The sequence below is a fragment of the Triturus cristatus genome, chromosome 7 (genome assembly GCF_964204655.1).
Source record: "Triturus cristatus chromosome 7, aTriCri1.1, whole genome shotgun sequence".
NCBI lineage: Eukaryota > Metazoa > Chordata > Amphibia > Caudata > Salamandridae > Triturus > Triturus cristatus.
The window spans coordinates 284,498,404-284,515,595 of NC_140590.1; the positions used below are offsets into that span (position 1 = coordinate 284,498,404).

Consider the following 17,192-nt stretch of genomic DNA (forward strand, 5'->3'; position numbering starts at 1 on the left):
ATGCATAGTCTGACACTCTTTTCAATCATGGAGTCCATGCTTGGCCACCAGTAATGTAATCTGGTCTTACTCTTTGTTAAACTACATCCCAAGTGACCTTCATGTGCTAACAAAATTATTTTTTCATACAAACTTCCAGGTGGAACACGTTTGTCCCCCCTATACAAATGTTCCTTATTTGTGTACAATTCATTCCTCACCTCCCAGAATCCCTTCACATCATCTGTTAATTCAGAGCACTTACTTGGCCATCCTTTCAAAATGTATTCTTTCAAACTGTGGATAACGGGATAATTTTTTATTCTGCTTTCCCATTCCTTCTCCTATATACCTTCTGTGATAGCTGCGATCACGTATTCTTCAGCTACATTTTCTTCCGATTCTTCACTTGGTAGGGGAAGTCTTGACAAGCAGTCAGCTGCATGTTTGCTAGGTCCTGGAATATACACAACCTTAAAATGTTACCCTTCTAGACCAAGGAACCACCTCGAAATTCTAGGTGTGGTTCTTTCCATATTTTTAACAGAAAACACATTAACCAAAGGTTTGTGGTTGGTTTTCTAGGTGAAAGGAATACCCCACAAGAACATCCAGAAATGCGTAACTGCCCAAAAACAGGCCAGTGCCTCTCTTTCTACCACTGAATATCTAGCTTCTGCTTCAGATAGTGCTCTTGATGCAAACTCCACAATCCTTTCCTCACCCTCCACCACTTGGCTGAGAGTTGCCCCTATACCTTTAGTGCTTGCATCAGTGGTGAGTATGGTACATTTGCTGGTATCAAATTGTCCTAGGAAAGGGGCATTTACAATGAGGCACTTTAACTTGTTGAACGCTTCTCTACATTCTACACTCCAAGTGAACTTTACTCCTTTCCTTAACAAATTCCGTAAAGGATGAGTAATGTCAGCAAAGATTTTTACAAACTTTGAGTAATGACAAACCAAGGAAGGAGTTTACTTCTTCCTTGGTTGTGGGAACAGGAGCTGACCTTATTGCCTCGACCAAATCTACTTTAGGTTTTATACCCTCTCTGGCTATAACATGTCCAAGGTACATGACAGAACGCACTCCTACTTGGCACTTCTCTCTCTTCAAGGTTAATCCTGCTTCCCTTAGCTTAGACAGTACAGTTCGGAATGTCTCATTGTGCTCCACCTCACTTTTCCCAAAAATCAACAAATCATCCTGGAAACATAGCACTCTGTCTACTCCTTCCAAGATTCTTTGCATGGCCCTCTGGAATACCGGAGCTGCGGAAGCAAGTCCAAAAGGCATCCTACAGAATCTAAATGCACCGAACGGTGTGATGAAAAATGTCAGTGCTTTGCTGGATGGGTGAAATGTCACCTGATGGTAGGCGGAGGATAAATCGATTACTGAGAAAAATTCAGCATCTCCTACCTGACTCAGCCTTTCATTTATGTTAGGCAAAGGATGCCTATCGATCCAAATGTTGTTGTTTAATCCTCTCAAATCTATGCATAGTCTGATGGGCTTAGCGTTAGACTTAGATGTGATAACAATGGGAGCAACCCATTCCCCACTTTCAATATCCTCAATCACACCTTGACTGATTAACTTGTCTAGTTCTTGTCTAAGAGGTTCCTTCAACATTATAGGTATGCTCCTGCATTTGTGAGCCACTGGTTTTGCATTTTCCTTCAATTTTATTTTATGCTCAAACTCTTTCAAACACACTAGTTTGTCTGAAAATACCTCTGGGAATCCATCCAATAGTTCCATACCACATGCTGATCTTTCCACCAACATGACAGGCACTTCTGCGGTGGGATCTAGTTTCATACCTAAATTTTTTTGATGTGCCCATCCTAAAAGATTGGACCCTTGCTTGGCAATGTACACCTTTCCTACAGTGCTCCTGTCTTTAAACGTGATCCTCATCATGGCTACCCCTTCCAGTGGTATGGGATCTTTGTTATACCCAACTGGCACTACATCTGGTTCAACTAGGGGTGGTGCCTGATCATCAAATTTGGAGTAGTAAGTTTCACTATTAATAAATGTGAACGGAGAACATGAGTCTGCGAAAACTTCTACTTTCCTTCCATCCAATCCAATTTCACACTTGGGCAAATTTAACATATACACATCCTTACTTCCATCCACATCAACTTGAAGAACATATTTACTTTTGTCCTCATCACTTTTTTCAATGACATTTACAGTTCTGCCAGAGTTATCTTTTCAAACCCGTGCAAAATGTCCCTTTCGATTACAATTTCTGCACGTTGCTGTTCTTGCCCAACAGTTTACACTGCTAGCAAGATGCCCAGACCCTCCGCACCTAAAGCACTTCATTCTGTTTTCTTGATAAAATCTACCCTTGATGATCTCTTTCACCATGTCACCTTTCTTTTGCTCCTTAACTGCCCATACATTTTTATCTTCTCCACGTATTTCATTTACTTCCTTTTCACTGGTAACACACATCTCTTTTACTCATTCTGCTGTATGCTCAACACTCTTGGCTATATCAATAGCATTCTTCAAATCGGGATTCCCCACTAATAACTTCTCCTGAATCTTTTTGTATTAGTACAATGCACTAATTGATCCCTAATGAGGGAATCTGTTAACTCATTAAACTCACAAGTGTTTGCCAATCCTCTTAATACTGCTATGTAGTTTCCAACCTTTTCCTTCTTTCCCTGACTTCTTCCAAAGAATTTATGTCTTTCTAAAACCATGTTTATCTTATCTGCAAATTGCAATTCTAACTTTCTAATAGTAATACCATTCAGATCTCTTTCACCCCTTTCATCTTCCTCTTCTTCAAGTTCGGGAAGACTGTCAAAAACCTTCCTACCTTCAGCACCCAGGTTATGTAATAAAATATGCTGTCTCCTCATTGCAGAAAATCCACTTGCACCTATAGCAATTAAGTATGTTTCAAACCTTTTAGGTTAATTTTCCCTTGTTCTAGTTCAAATCTCACACAAATAAAGTCGCATTTTCTTTTGAAGAGAGAATATTTGAGAGTCTGAAGCTGTTTTCACAAATTTCCCATCAAATATATTATGAGCTCCACATCCAAATTAATTTTCCTCAAGTTGGCTTATAGACAAGCATATTCACAAGAAGGCATCCCCTTGGCTGCAGTACATAGTGATGGCAAATCTCTTCCATATGTCTCCAGTCAGTGTCAGAGTAACTTCTTTAACTCACCACTGAATATCTTTCCTCATAAATAGATTTTCCCAAACTCACACCATGAGCATGCTTACTCATGCGCGCACCGCTTCTTTGTAAATTCCAACCCTGAACAGTGTCAGGAACATGCGCAAAATATTTCCTCACAAATATTTAGAGTTTTCTACTTGCAACGCTGCACTACAATTTTCCTTACAAATACCTTGAATTCCTTCCCTTACGACGCTGCTCATCTTACAGATGTTTGCTGCAGTAACATTTACATAATGTTCAGTTCTCTGTCGAGTCTTGTGCCTGCTCAGCGAGCAAGATTTACCTCAAAACCCTGAACAGCGTCAGGAATATGCGCTCAAATGCTTCCCCATAGATATTTTGGAGTTCTTTCTCCTAGCAACGCTGCGCTACAATTTTCTCACAAATACCTTGAATTCCAGTATGACGCTGCTCATCTTTCAAATGTCTGTTGCAAGTGACATTACATAGTGTTGAGTTCCCTGTCGAATCTTGTGCTTCCTCAGAGCAAGATTTACCTCACATCATTGCCGGAACTCCTCCCTTTACAGACGCTACTCTTATGACCCGGAATAGTGCGTGTTCTTCCTCTTAACTTCAGCTCAGGAAGAAATCCTGCACACTGGATCCGGTAGCTGCCGATGTCCGCGATGTCTGCTCACCCCACACACTCAGGATCCACAGGGAACGTTACCGCAGCTGGGCTAAATACGGAGGGGATGTCGGGTAGTTGCCCTCCACACAACTTCCAATCATCGCCAGTGAAATGAGTTACCTCGATCACGAAATGAAGATCTGTTCAGTAAGTACGTTTATTTGAAACTATGCTGTCCGACATCCATGGCCCAGAATGACCGCTCCAATCCAGGTAGCTCACCATAGAATCTTCACAACATTCTAGAGTGGCTCATGCACAGAAGAGAGGTGGGTGGAACGAACCATGGACGGAAGGAAATGTGAAATGACAAAATACAACAAAGAGATTTGTTGCAATGCCTTTGAAGGTTGACTGGGTTGGAAGAAGTGGAGTTTCAGACAACCAGGAGTTCAGTTTTAGAGACTAAAATGAAGTCCCGGTCCCTGGAGGGAGCTCCAACATGTCACAGATTGCGGCGTGGGGAGGATAGGGGAACAACAAGCGTTTGTCTTAAGGAGGCACCAATGAGATTCCATTTCCAACCTTGATCAGGGATATCAGCCACCACATTGGACATTTTTTGAGGCGCCCACTCCTTGTGTCACACACAAACAAGTGTTAGCCTTGTGCAGCAGATTCAGAGGGTCTCTGGCGTCTCTGCCAAACATCTGGCCGGGTTTCATCTTCAGATTCTGTTCAGTGCGGCAGCATCAGCCTTTTTGTTGGTATTCTCAAGGGACGTTTGTGTTGGGAAGGGATTTTAGGACGATTAAGGGTTCATTACTTTAATGGTGCTCAGGGGAGGACATATTTGAACATAAAACATTGGTAATGACCAATTAATGCATTGATAAAGGGGGTATGATTTGTTAATTGTGTGCCTCACTTTTGTCTAATTTGTAGTGAAACTGAATGTCAGGGAAGTGCACTACATGGTCATGACCAACATTAGAGTGTAATAATGCCTTTCTCTAACCAAGTGGTCCTTCTCTAGTTGTGCATGTTTCACTGAACTAGATGGACTGGCCTGGCCCCTCATGAGCTATGAGATGAATACTCTTCCTGTATCAAGGTAGCACCAGCTTTCTATCTGCAATAAAGATCATGTTCGAAATAGGTTAGGCATTACCTGCTCTACTACAAGGGTAAATGGTCAAGCCCGAAGTAAACAGCAGTTACCTATAATAATGTGGAGAATTCATTGAGCTGATTGAAACAGATGTAGACTGTAATCTTTCTGATTTATTGTAAACCCGAGGATGTTAACCGTGGTGTTTGGACAAAATATTGAGGAAAAAATATTGTTTGGACAAAATATTGTGTCAATATTATCGAGGACAAAAGTATTGTGAAGATAAGTTTTCTGTGGGAAAGCAAAGTTTTACGGTACTTAACTCCACATCTCCGTACCTTGAAGAAATTTCTGCACCTTGCGTATTTATCTTCAAGGTACGAAAATGTGGAGTTAAGAATGGTAAATATATAATTACCTATTTGCACTTACCTTCTCGATATTTTGGTCCTTGATATTTCTGACACGATATACAATCTTTTTGCTGTCTACATTCTATCAAACATCGGCTAACCATGGTAGTGTGTTGAGTACCGAGGCCCCTTTAGCTTGTGTGGAGCTGAGGCAGTGGTGGAGGACTTGTCTACTGGCCAGCACGGTGACTGACAAGTCTTGGAATATCAGTGAGGAATGATCCCTTTCCCCGCAGCTTGCCGAGGCTCAGTGATAAAGCGAAGACTGATGACTAGAAACCTCAGATATCACCCTCACCTACCTTACCTTGACTGCTGGAAGTGGTCCTGACACTGAGATGCCTTGGACTTTAAGGACCAAGAGCAGTGAATACCAGCATCTCCAGACTCTTCAGCATCACTTCATTCTACATCTGACTGAGTAGTCTGGGTGAAGCGAAGCTCTAATACAGTCATTCTTGCGGAAGCCCTATCTGTCTCTGTGCCCTCTGTCCATTGTGGCCTTAATTGCCTTGAGAAGGACCTGGAAAGGGTTAAAGAGACCTGGCATTTCCAAGAGCTGCAAACCACTGTGTCAGGAACAAGAATATCCAGGAACCAATGAAAATATTAGTTCTAGTAAGTAAATAGTTCTAAGAAATGCAATCCAGATACTATACTATTATCTTATATAGAATGTCATGGTGTTAATGCCTGGAACTTCTCCTATGTTGTGCAAACATGGCATTCAGTAGCAGAAGCTTAACACAGAGAGGGAGCACAAGATTGGCCAAGACAGAGCTTAAGGCTTCCATTTTGTTTATCTTTACTCATGTAGATCTGTATATGAAGGTCAAAACTATCACACACTGTCAGAAATATGCATCTCTAACTATGTGTACTGATTAATGATGTGGAAAGTCCTAACACAAATCTGCTTTTCTTTCAGCTCCTCCACCAGATCAGCTTCCGGCCAATTGTAACATCGTTCTTTTCAACATTTCTAAGCTGGTGGAGCTCACTGGTAAGAAAATATGTGCTTGCAATAACCAGTCAAACAGGGTATTCTGGGACAGAGGAAACGTTTTTTCTGCAGCAAAGTAAAACGAACCCCGCGTAGGCCCTGCATGGGTAAGGAACAAAAGCCTGCCAAAAATGGAAAGGCAATCAGCCGCGGGCAGTGCAGGTAAAGGCGGTGGTGCCGGGTTGGGGGAGATTTCAACAGGCGAGGGGAAATTAATTATTTTTTTAATTTTCCCTTGTCATCGTCTGTCGTATCGCCCCCTCCCCCAACCGGGCCGCTCCTGCAAGGCAATGGAGTCACATGCGCGCAGTGTGTACCCTGTGACGATTCAATGCCCCACAGATCACCAACTCCTCAGTGCATAAGTCACACACATTAAGTGTGTTTGGTGATAAATGCTTTTTCATGGTAGAACTGACCATAACGAGAATTGGCATTGCCAATCCGACGGACTTTGGCAAGATGGTACAATGGGTTGTTTATACTTTTTTTTATTGGCAAAATATTCCACAAAAAGAAACGATATCATGGGGAGCAGGGTCAAGACTGAATTGCATATGGCTGGGTTTAAACTGGAATGGCATGGGGAGCATAAAAACTATGGGGCTTATTTATGAGCCCTTGCGTCACTTTTGCGCTGCTGGTGCGTCACTTTTTGTGACGCACCAGCAGGGTAAAAAATGCGCCATGTTGCGTCATATTTACAAAGTGACGCATCTAGGTAGATTGTAAACCCTTGCACCACATTATACCTGCGCCAGGTATAATGTATGCAGGGTGGGTGTTCTGACGCAAGTAAGCCTCGTAGAAGTGATGCAGTGAAAACTATGAGATTTCACTGCGTCACTTCTAGGACGCAAATGCGTCAAATTCTTATGCCTGCTTCACAGCAGTCGTAAGACTGATGCAGGCACATTTGAAATGGGACTTGCCAATGTGTAATGGCCCATTACTAGAGTTGCGTCACTTTTGTGACACACTCCAGCAATGCGTCATTTTTGCGCCAACAGATACGTCAGAAATGCTGACGTATCTGTAACTCCTTGCGACATGATGCGTCATACTGTAAATATGACGCATCATTGGTGGCGCAAGGAGGGCGCAATGAAAAGTGACTCATCGCTGTTTTCTCGCAGTGATGCGTCACTTTCATGAATGAGGCCCTATGGATTTAGGCCCAGATCTCTGTACTGGGGTGTATGCTTGACATTGATCAGCATTCTGTCCATTAATTGTTCTTTTTGCCTAAACGAGACAGTATATGCTTGCAATAAAACCATTTAAAATAACAAAGAGACACTACATGCAATCTTAATAGAACAGAGTACATGCTTTCTAACAAATAGGCGTACTCGGAACAGGTATAGCAACTTTTTTTAGTTTTAATGCAGATCCCTTAAAATAAGACTATTGATGGTACAAAGAAAAGACACTGTTTAAACACAAGGACGACTAAAATGTAAAAGTCTAATAAATAGAAAGAGACAAGCATTTGCCAAGTAAAACACTTGCCCACCAATACTAATTCATTTTGTTGTAAGCATGCGGTCACTATCTTTAGCAAGGGGTATGATTTCTTTTTTCCTTCCAGTTAATTTTTGTGGCATATTTGTGCAATAAAAACACAACATTAGGCATCACACCACCTTCCCTATTGCTTTGTCAATGCTTGTTTAAGGTTTATTTTAGTGCTGTTTCCAAAAGCTGTCTTAGGGATGTATGGCTGAGCTTCTGATTAGGGTGAAGCATGTAAGGATCCAGTAAATGTTGATATTTAGATTGAGCGATAAAAAATGACATATGAATTGGTTTTCTGTTTCCAACCATTGCTTTGATGACTTCATTCGGCCCAGATGTCTCTTTAAAGAAGCATTGCTTACAGTGAACTAAACGTACCAATTCTATATTTTATCAAATGATTACAAATGTATCTACAAAAAGCAATCGAACGATATGCAGCTATAGGCCCCTCGGTGAACCGAAGGTAACTCTGTCCGCTTAGGCAGAGTTGGAGCTGTGGAGGTGTGGATACCAAGAGCAAACACATGAACACACTGGGTGTTGAAAAGGGATGCAGAAGTGCCTGCACTGCACAAGGTGTACTCCCACACGGTGTTGTACAGTATCACTGCCAAGCCACAACAAAGCCCCATACCTGTCGGCCCGGTGAATAATTCCTCGCTGCTCAGTGATTAACAGTACAGTAACACTGACACGAGAAACCATGCACCAGCGTGGAGTGGTTTGCATCGGAAAATATAGCAGCTAAATGTGGCGTACCCCCTGTGACAACAACATGGTAAGAGGGCGGGGCAACTGTGTAATAGCTCCCCTTCCCCGTCCCCTTCCCCTCCTCCTCCCAAATCCCCTTCCCAGTCCTTCTCCTTCCCCTCACTTCGATTACCCAACCCTCCCTTCCCTTCCCCTTCTTTCTTTGTACCTTTTCCTTTCTTTCCCCTTCTATCCTCTTCCCTTCCATTCCCTTCCCTTTCCTTCCTTTCCCTTCCCTTTCCTTCCCATCCATTCCATTCCCATTCTTTCCCTTCTCACTCTTCCTTTGACCCCTTTCTGTTCTTTTCTTTTCCCTTCCCATTCCCATTCCCTTACATTCTTCCCTTAATTAAACAAGGATTAAATAGAGCCATTGCTTCAGCTCAGGTCACAGTGAAGAGAAGCCACTGAACATATCTTAAGTATTGATTTGCAAATCGGGCATAGAGCCAGATGGGGTAAGACATCACAGATGGGAGAAGGTGGAGACTGGCCCTGACTCTCTGCAGTGGGCTGGAGATAAGGGTATCCTGCCCAAAGAAACTGAATGATGCACATCATAGCACACATTTTAAAATGTATTGGATACAAAGCTGAATAATTTACAGCTAGTTGTGGTCTGGAAGGTGTGCAATATTACAATACTTTAGTGTGTGTCACCTGGACAAAAGACCTCTGAAGCAGAACATCTTGTGTGTGCTTCTGAAGATGCAGTTACCCCACTGAGAAAAAGGCCATGCAGAATCCCTTGCCAAGAGCAATACCACCATATTTAAAGTCTGTGTCGGGATGCAATGCCCATCACTTTTCATGTGCCAGATAAAAGTCAACAGCAGGTTTTTGCTCCTCATAATATTAGGTGAAATATACCTGCCAGGGGTACTGTTCACGGAATGTACATCTCGTATAAGTCAAGCTCTCCTCTGCACAGCTCCCCTTTTCCCCAGATGTTCCAGGTGTCAGCCCATTCTCCTCTTTCTGCAAAAGATGTGACATGTCCTTAATGATAGAGTGTCTGGCGTTTGAAGAAAGCTTGCTTTTTCAATGGTTATAGCTTCTCCACCACAATGGGCTTTGAGAGGAGACTCTGTGCCCTCGCCCAGGGAAATGTTTACGAGGGCGACTTTTCACCCTGGGTGGTGGGCTCAGACTTTGGTTCTGGAGAAGTCCTGCTGGGGTGACCTACCTTTGAAGCAGAGGAAATGTTACTTCCTAGTGAGCATAAGAGCAGGCCCTTGACCAGAAGGCAAGAGAGGTGCGTCAAGTTGATTGAAGGCAACATGGATGTCTTGAGAGGATCAGCTGTCCATGCTTTTGGTGCTGAGATCTCTATCATCCTCTTATTTTATGTCTGCTTCTTCCTCAGGGCAGCCTGTTTCTGAGATTCCTGTATTCTGTCAACAGTGCACGGCCGCGTTGTCTGCGAGAACCCAAGTGGACGACCAAGAGGTAAACATCTTTTAGAGACTGGAAGCCAATATTCAAAGCATCATGCAGCAAACTATGATATGATGGAGGTAGAAACTATTTCTACAGAGCAAGATGGTGTCAAGTGTGAAAAACACATAATAAAATATCAGAGACCGTAGGGAAAACATGATGCTAGAGAAACTAGAGAAGGTGACATTTTCAGAGAAATAAGAGAAGTCCATAGCAAGCCTTTACAAATTCAGTGGGTTTGGCCTTCTATAAAAAGCCCATTGTTATTTCAGGATCAGCATTATGCTTGGGTTCAACTCCATAACTGTTCCTGCCAACAATCTTTCTACAACCATTGTTTTTATTTGTTTTTGTGTAGGGTTACATAAAATCCAGGCTTCCCAGATGTTCAGCTTCAGATCTATTCCAAACTGACATCAGAGTATTCATGCGCTGCTGCCACAAATGTTTCTAAAGATGTATCATTACATCCCTGATACAATAATATTATGTAACAATTCACGTGGTCTGTAGTAATTAAAATACACATCTCTGGGATACAATCTAACCAGAACCTCTTCACCTCCTTGCTCAAAAAACAGTTTGGCATATTCTGCACACTGAGTTTCACATTGCTCATTCATTTTAAATGTTACAGGTTGAACACATTACATTAAACATTCTACAGCCCGGTGGGCGGAGCTAGCCACGCTGGGAAATGGCCACGCTGTAGGCGAGCTCTCCCGACCGAGACAACATCATGCAGCCATCCTGTGTCACCAAAATGTTAGAATGCCCAACAACTAAGCGACTACATGCAGGGAACATACTGCTACACTGCCTGTTCAAATTACTTGCTGACGTCTCATCGGCTGTGCTGCGACGCTGGATGTCTGACCTCGCCGAGAAACAAGGGTGAGCATGTCGCGCCAGACATTGGGACGCGGCTTCTACGCAAGTCCGAGGCGTGTTCGGCCCATTCTAGGCCTGAAGCGAAGATTGTGGCTGCGGCGCGTAGACGGTGGCGGGAGAGCGCGGAAACCCGTGCCTGACCAGGATCCCTCTCCTGTACGCTCTGCTGACCCTGGGTGTGCCGGTAAGAAGACCTGCGGCGAGATCGGGGCGGCGACTGAAGTGGTACCGGCGGCTGTAATATCCACCGCCGGTACTAGAAAGCGCGACTACAGACAATCGGGGACGCGAGCGGAGGGCAAGCTCTCTCAACCCCAATCAGTGACTGCAAGATACCGGCACGGGGGGCGGGACTTCCCAGGCCACAATATCTAGGGGAACTGCACAGATTCCACCCCCCCGCTGAAAGACACTCAGCACTACTACGGGGCATTGGAGAGGGCTGACTAAAGCCTAAGTCCCCCAGTGGTTGAGTCACCTGCAATATCTGAGGCCTAATGCCCACATTAAGAAGAGAGTACAGAAAAGCGACGCATTGCTGAGTACCTGAATCTGCGGCGGAGTGACAGTGTGGTGCCTCTGTTGTGCCCTGGTGACTGTAGGGCCAGATGGTGCTGTGGTTCCGTCTATATGGGCTAACTAACCCCTGTATTGACGCACCCTCGGGTCCATCAGGCCTTACTTCAGTTATGGAACTTTTAACACCTACAGGTCGGTGTTCCTAGGAACTATTGCTCACCTGGAACAACCCTGGGATTATTCAGCGCTGAATATTGTAATAATAGCCCCTAAAAGTATACCTTAAGGTCTCTAATCATTACGGCCTATCCACATATATTTTACCAATTAGATTGCCAGCTGGGCTGCCGCTGGTGGGCATTGGTGTGGTACGCACAGAGCTGTCCTACTCTTGATTGCATTGGCACCAAGGGTCACTCGCATACTAGCAGAAGGGTTGACTGTGAAGGGGCAGTGAACACCAAACCCAGTGACGACGCTGTTACTGCCCTACCAGTTCCCAATAAAGTCATTGAGAGATGGGGAAGCCGGAGAAAAAACAACCAAAACTGCACTTTGAGCAGCAGCGAAAAGCGCCAGAAATGAACACTGAAGCGTCTGGGCGGGGCTAGATGAGCACTGCGGCCGCAACGGGATCGGATGTGACAGTGGACTTCCAATCGATGCTTGCGACGATACAAGCCACTCTACCAAATATAGACGGGAAAATAGACACCCTAACATACCGAGTTGACCGTATGTTTGAACGTCTAGATAAACATACAGAACGTATAGACATGGCTGAGCGTCGCATATCGGACGTGGAAGCCTCACTTCAGCAATTAGAACAGAAACAGACTAAAGCGGAAAAAACTCTACAGACTCTGCTAGCAAAGACTGAGGATTTGGAAGCTAGATCGCGACGTTGCAACATACGCATCATGGGAGTGGCGGAATCTACCCGCACAGGAAACATGGAACGATACGTCGAGACATTATTAATTACGATGCTAGGCAGAGATACATTCTCCGAAGTGTTTATAGTGGAGCGAGCACACAGATCCCTGTCGTCGCCACCTGTGCCTGTAGCGCGACCGCAACCCATTATCGCCAAAATCTTGAACTATAGAGACAGAGATGCTGCGCTCCGCAAAGCCCACGAATTGGGGAAACTTACTCATGAAGGAATGACAATATCTTTATTTCCAGACTTCACCTCGCAAGTTCAAGAGGCACGAAAGAAGTTCATGGATGTCAAAAAGAAATTAAGGGAGAACAATATCTCTTATGCCATGATCTATCCTGCTCGTCTGAAAATCACTGAAGACGGAAAAAGCACTATCTGCAATGACCCTAAAGAAGTCCTTAAATTCTTGCAATTGCACCATCCGCACCTTCTGCGGCGTAAATCCCCACGGGGCCAGAGCGTGGAACAAGACCGCACATCGGATGTCGAGTAACGACAAGACTGTTTACCAAGGCGTTAGAAGACGCAGGGACTAAGATAGTGCTCATTAGCTGACCTCCTAACAATATATTTCTCTACATGCGAAAGTACTTAGAGCGGCTTAGAAGCACACCAGATTTGTAAGTAGCGATAAATATATACATGTCACAGACTGTTTTATCACGGGTGATGTGAAGGTTATGGAACTCTCAAGATGCATGTGATTGAACTGTAATGAGTAGGATGTGACACATACCTATTATGCTTAAATGAAGTATGTTATGTTGAATCGGTCCCTCAGCTGTATAATCGCTGAGGTTGTTAGCTGGTAACTACCGCCCCCCTGTGTACGCCACAACCTTTGCACCTGTTTCGTGGGTATTAATCCAAGGGGGAGTTATGGGGGAAATATTTGCATTTGTTAACTGTTGATGGGACTTGTCTTTGCCATAGTTGGGGTGGTGAAGTGGGTGGGAGGAGGGAGAGGTGGAGGTTTTGATGCATTGAAGAGTAAATGCTTGTTATGTTCTGATATCTATGCATGTATTTGCTGAAACGTATTTGCTGCCACACAGGGCTGAAAGGTTGGGCTTCAGATGGGCAGAGTCACAGTGTCAGCAACTTACTCATCATACGCCCGGGGTGTATCAACCCTTATACATAGGGGCACCAATTTTATATTAGATAAAACGCTTACTGATCCGCAGGGGAGGTTTGTCATAATTACAGGAACACTACGGGGCACCAAGGTCGGTATTATTAACATGTACGGCCCGAATACGGACAATCCTGATTTTTTTCAGAAACTATTTACTGCTCTGCGAACCTTACCACCGCTGGAGCTGATGTGTGGGGGCGACTTAAACGTTACATTGGATACTAGTAAGGACAGATCTCAAAACACCACGGAATATCACAAACGTGCAGTATCTGTCTTGACGAATGGAATGACGGAGTTTTGTTTGCGTGACATCTGGCGTGTGTGCCACCCCACTACATTAGAGAGTACACACTCATCAACAGTACATAACAGTTGGTAGAGATTGGACTACTGGCTCCTTACCGAGCACGCTTCCACATGGACAAAGGACGTGCAACACCTTTCCAAGACCCTATGGGATCATAAACTGGTCCTCTTAGCCCTATTGATTCCAACATACGCACCCCCACCATTTGTATGGCGCTTTAATGCGGCGGCACTGTTGGATCCCATTTACAAAGAAGTGATCCATAAGTCGATAGAAGACTACTTTGCAGATAATAGGCACTCGGTGGATAGCAATGGGGTGCTCTGGGAGGCATTCAAGGCGACGCTGCGAGGCGTCTGCATCAGCACAAATGCTGGTATATTAAAGGACATAAGAACCCAACTGAAAAACTGCAAGGGTAGAATAAAGGTATAGGAAGCCAAATATGAACACACACACACTGCACCAGCATTGGGTAGCTTACGCGAGGAGATAAGCAGGTACAATGAACTCGCAGAAGATTAAATAAAATACATTGGCCGTCGTTATACTGCACGTAAGCTAGGCGGAAGTGGTAGACCGGGCCGAATGTTGGCGCAAAAAATACGCAGTGAACATAAACAACACACTGTCACACGACTAGAGGACAGAAATGGACAGATACACTGCGACACCCAGGGTATATTGTCAACATTTGTGGACACTTATTGGGATTTTTACAGCACACAACATACGGTACCGGAGTCCGAAATACTACAATATGTCAAAGACATTGCGCTGGTGTGGTTGTCAGATTCACACCGCAAACACCTAGCCCTACCTGTGACGGAGGAGGAAGTACAGCTCGCTATAAAGTCATTGCCCAATGGCAAATCACGTGGCCCAGATGGCTACACTGGAGAATTTTATAAAGCATATTCAGATCTACTGGTCCCACATATGCTTGAAATGTATGATGAGGCTTATAACAATAAAATCCTTCCTCCGACACTGCGAGAGGCGCTTATAGTTGCTTTATTGAAACGAGACAAAAACCCGGATAAAGCGGAATCATACAGGCCCCTTTCACTACTAATAAATACCGATGTTAAGATACTGGCCAAAATTATCGCGCTAAGGATGCAACCATTTATGTCCACTATAGTCCTACCTGATCAATCAGGATTTATTCCAGAGCGATCGACTGCACATAACCTGCGCAGAGCCAGACTGGGAACCCCAACCGGCCCTGGCAAAGAGCTCGGCCGGCCCCCCCAACCCCTTGGGGGGACAAGGGGGCCGCCGGGCTCTTTGCCAGGGCCGGTTTTCAGCCGATTTTGTTACAGGGCCGATTTTTTAGCTATGCTGCAAAAACGGCCCTGTAACAGAAATGCCCCCCAGGGGTCCAAAACCGGCCCCCACCCGTGCGGCGCACCGGGGGATTGCCCGGTGCCCGCTACGTTCAGTCCGGCCCTGAACCTGCGCACCATATTTGCCTTGCTGCATCAACTGAATCCAGAGTTACAGGCAGTGGCCGTCCTACTAGACGCAGCCAAGGTGTTTGATTCCGTCGAGTGGCTCTATATGTTTGCCATTTTAAATAGAATAGGCTTACCACCTAAGTTGATCAACTGGATCGCCCTTCTCTATACTAAGCCTACTGCCCGCGTTAAGGTAAACAGACACATATCAGACGCAATATCCATACAACGTGGCACCAGACAGGGCTGTCCGTTGTTCCCACTGCTTTTTGCTATAGCACTGGAGCCATTAGCTTGTAAAATACGGCAGAACTATGCACACACGGCATTACGGTTCCGACTTAGGCCAATTAGCATATCACTATATGCTGACGATATGGTGTTATATTTACGGAACCCTGAAGATAATTTGTCACCGCGTCTGCGAGAATATATCAAATTTGGAAGGCACTCGGGTTTGCAAATTAATTGGGACATGTCACAGTAAATACAAAAGCACCAAATCTAGAATTTCCCCTCATGTGGCAGGAAGATCCAATTAAATATCTCGGAGTCTGGATCCACCGGGAGGTGGATATAGTACTCCGATCCAATTACGGTGTGGTGGTAGATCGCATTGAGGCGCAGATAAATAGGTGGATCACTCTCCCTCTTTCATTAGCAGATCGAATATCGTTAATAAAAATTGTGTTATTGCCCAAATTGCTATATTTATTTGTTAATATACCAATACCGCCACCCACTCCAATCTTTAATAGAATACATGCGGCCTTTGTTAAAATAATATGGGCTGGAAAGCAGGCTCGAATCAGTTTGAAAACCATGACACTCCCATACACCGCTGGTGGCTTTACAGTCCCTGACAATTATTTATATTATCTATGTGCCCAGGCACAATACGCCTACTACTGGTATCATCCAGTAAAATACCTCCCACACCTAGCGGTGGAAGATGGCGACGTGGATCCGATACCACTACCCCAAATACTGCCACATACATGACCTCACCTGACAATACAGGAAATCAATACGATACGCACAACGTCGCAAGCATGGCAACGCCTCAGTCAATTAGCGAACAAGACTCGTTTATATACTCCAAACCTGCCGCCTACACATCACCCTGCTATATCTGTTACACAAGAACAAAATATTGTGAGGTTGCTGGAGCAGGTAGGAATAACGCAGATGGGTGACCTATATCCTAACAGAACTTTTATTACTTCTGACGATCTGTCATATGTACGAAACCAATCACTACTCTTTAGATTAATTTATCATAGGCTCAGAGCAGCTATAAGGGAATTATATCCTTCCTTTCCCATGGAACCCCTTAGCCTTCAACCACTACAAACACTGATAGCTGCAACCACGCACTCAAACATGATCTCACGACTGTATAAAATGGTGCAAACAGAAATAGGCGCTGAAACTTACAAAGCACATGACAAATGGAATAGATTATTAGATACTCCGCTAACGGATGAAGACTGGATCTCACGTTGCACGCACACTACATTGCTCACACCTAACGGAAATCTCCGCATCATCCATTTCAAATACCTACATCAAACATATCACACCCCAGCAAAACTGTGTCAGTATGGACTACGCGATAATGCACACTGTAAAAGATGCGGAACTGACCAAGCAGACTTTATCCACCTTGCATGGGATTGTAATAAGATGCAGAAATTTTGGGAAGATGTGACCTGCCATTTGGGAATGCTGCATACCCCGACTCTGTCTATTGGGCCTTAACATACCAGCACGATCCAAAAAAAAAGAAGCTGATAGCCATTATGTTGTTGCTTGCAAAATGCAGAGTTGCGATGCACTGGGACAGTAAGACATCCCCTACTCTCACAAGCTGGATTTTAGATGCTGTCTATTGTAGGGACAATTT

At 44.3% G+C, this 17,192-nt stretch overlaps 1 protein-coding gene across 1 annotated transcript in view; it reads left to right on the forward strand.

The window, feature by feature from the left end:
- LOC146809437 (circularly permutated Ras protein 1-like) overlaps nucleotides 1–17,192 on the forward strand; it is a 293,808-nt gene that overhangs the window by 133,743 nt on the left and 142,873 nt on the right. The window contains exons 5-6 of the mRNA XM_085616287.1: nucleotides 6,237–6,311; nucleotides 9,949–10,031. Of these exons, the coding sequence (XP_085472413.1) occupies nucleotides 6,237–6,311; nucleotides 9,949–10,031 (158 nt within the window). The remainder of the gene's footprint in view (nucleotides 1–6,236; nucleotides 6,312–9,948; nucleotides 10,032–17,192) is intronic.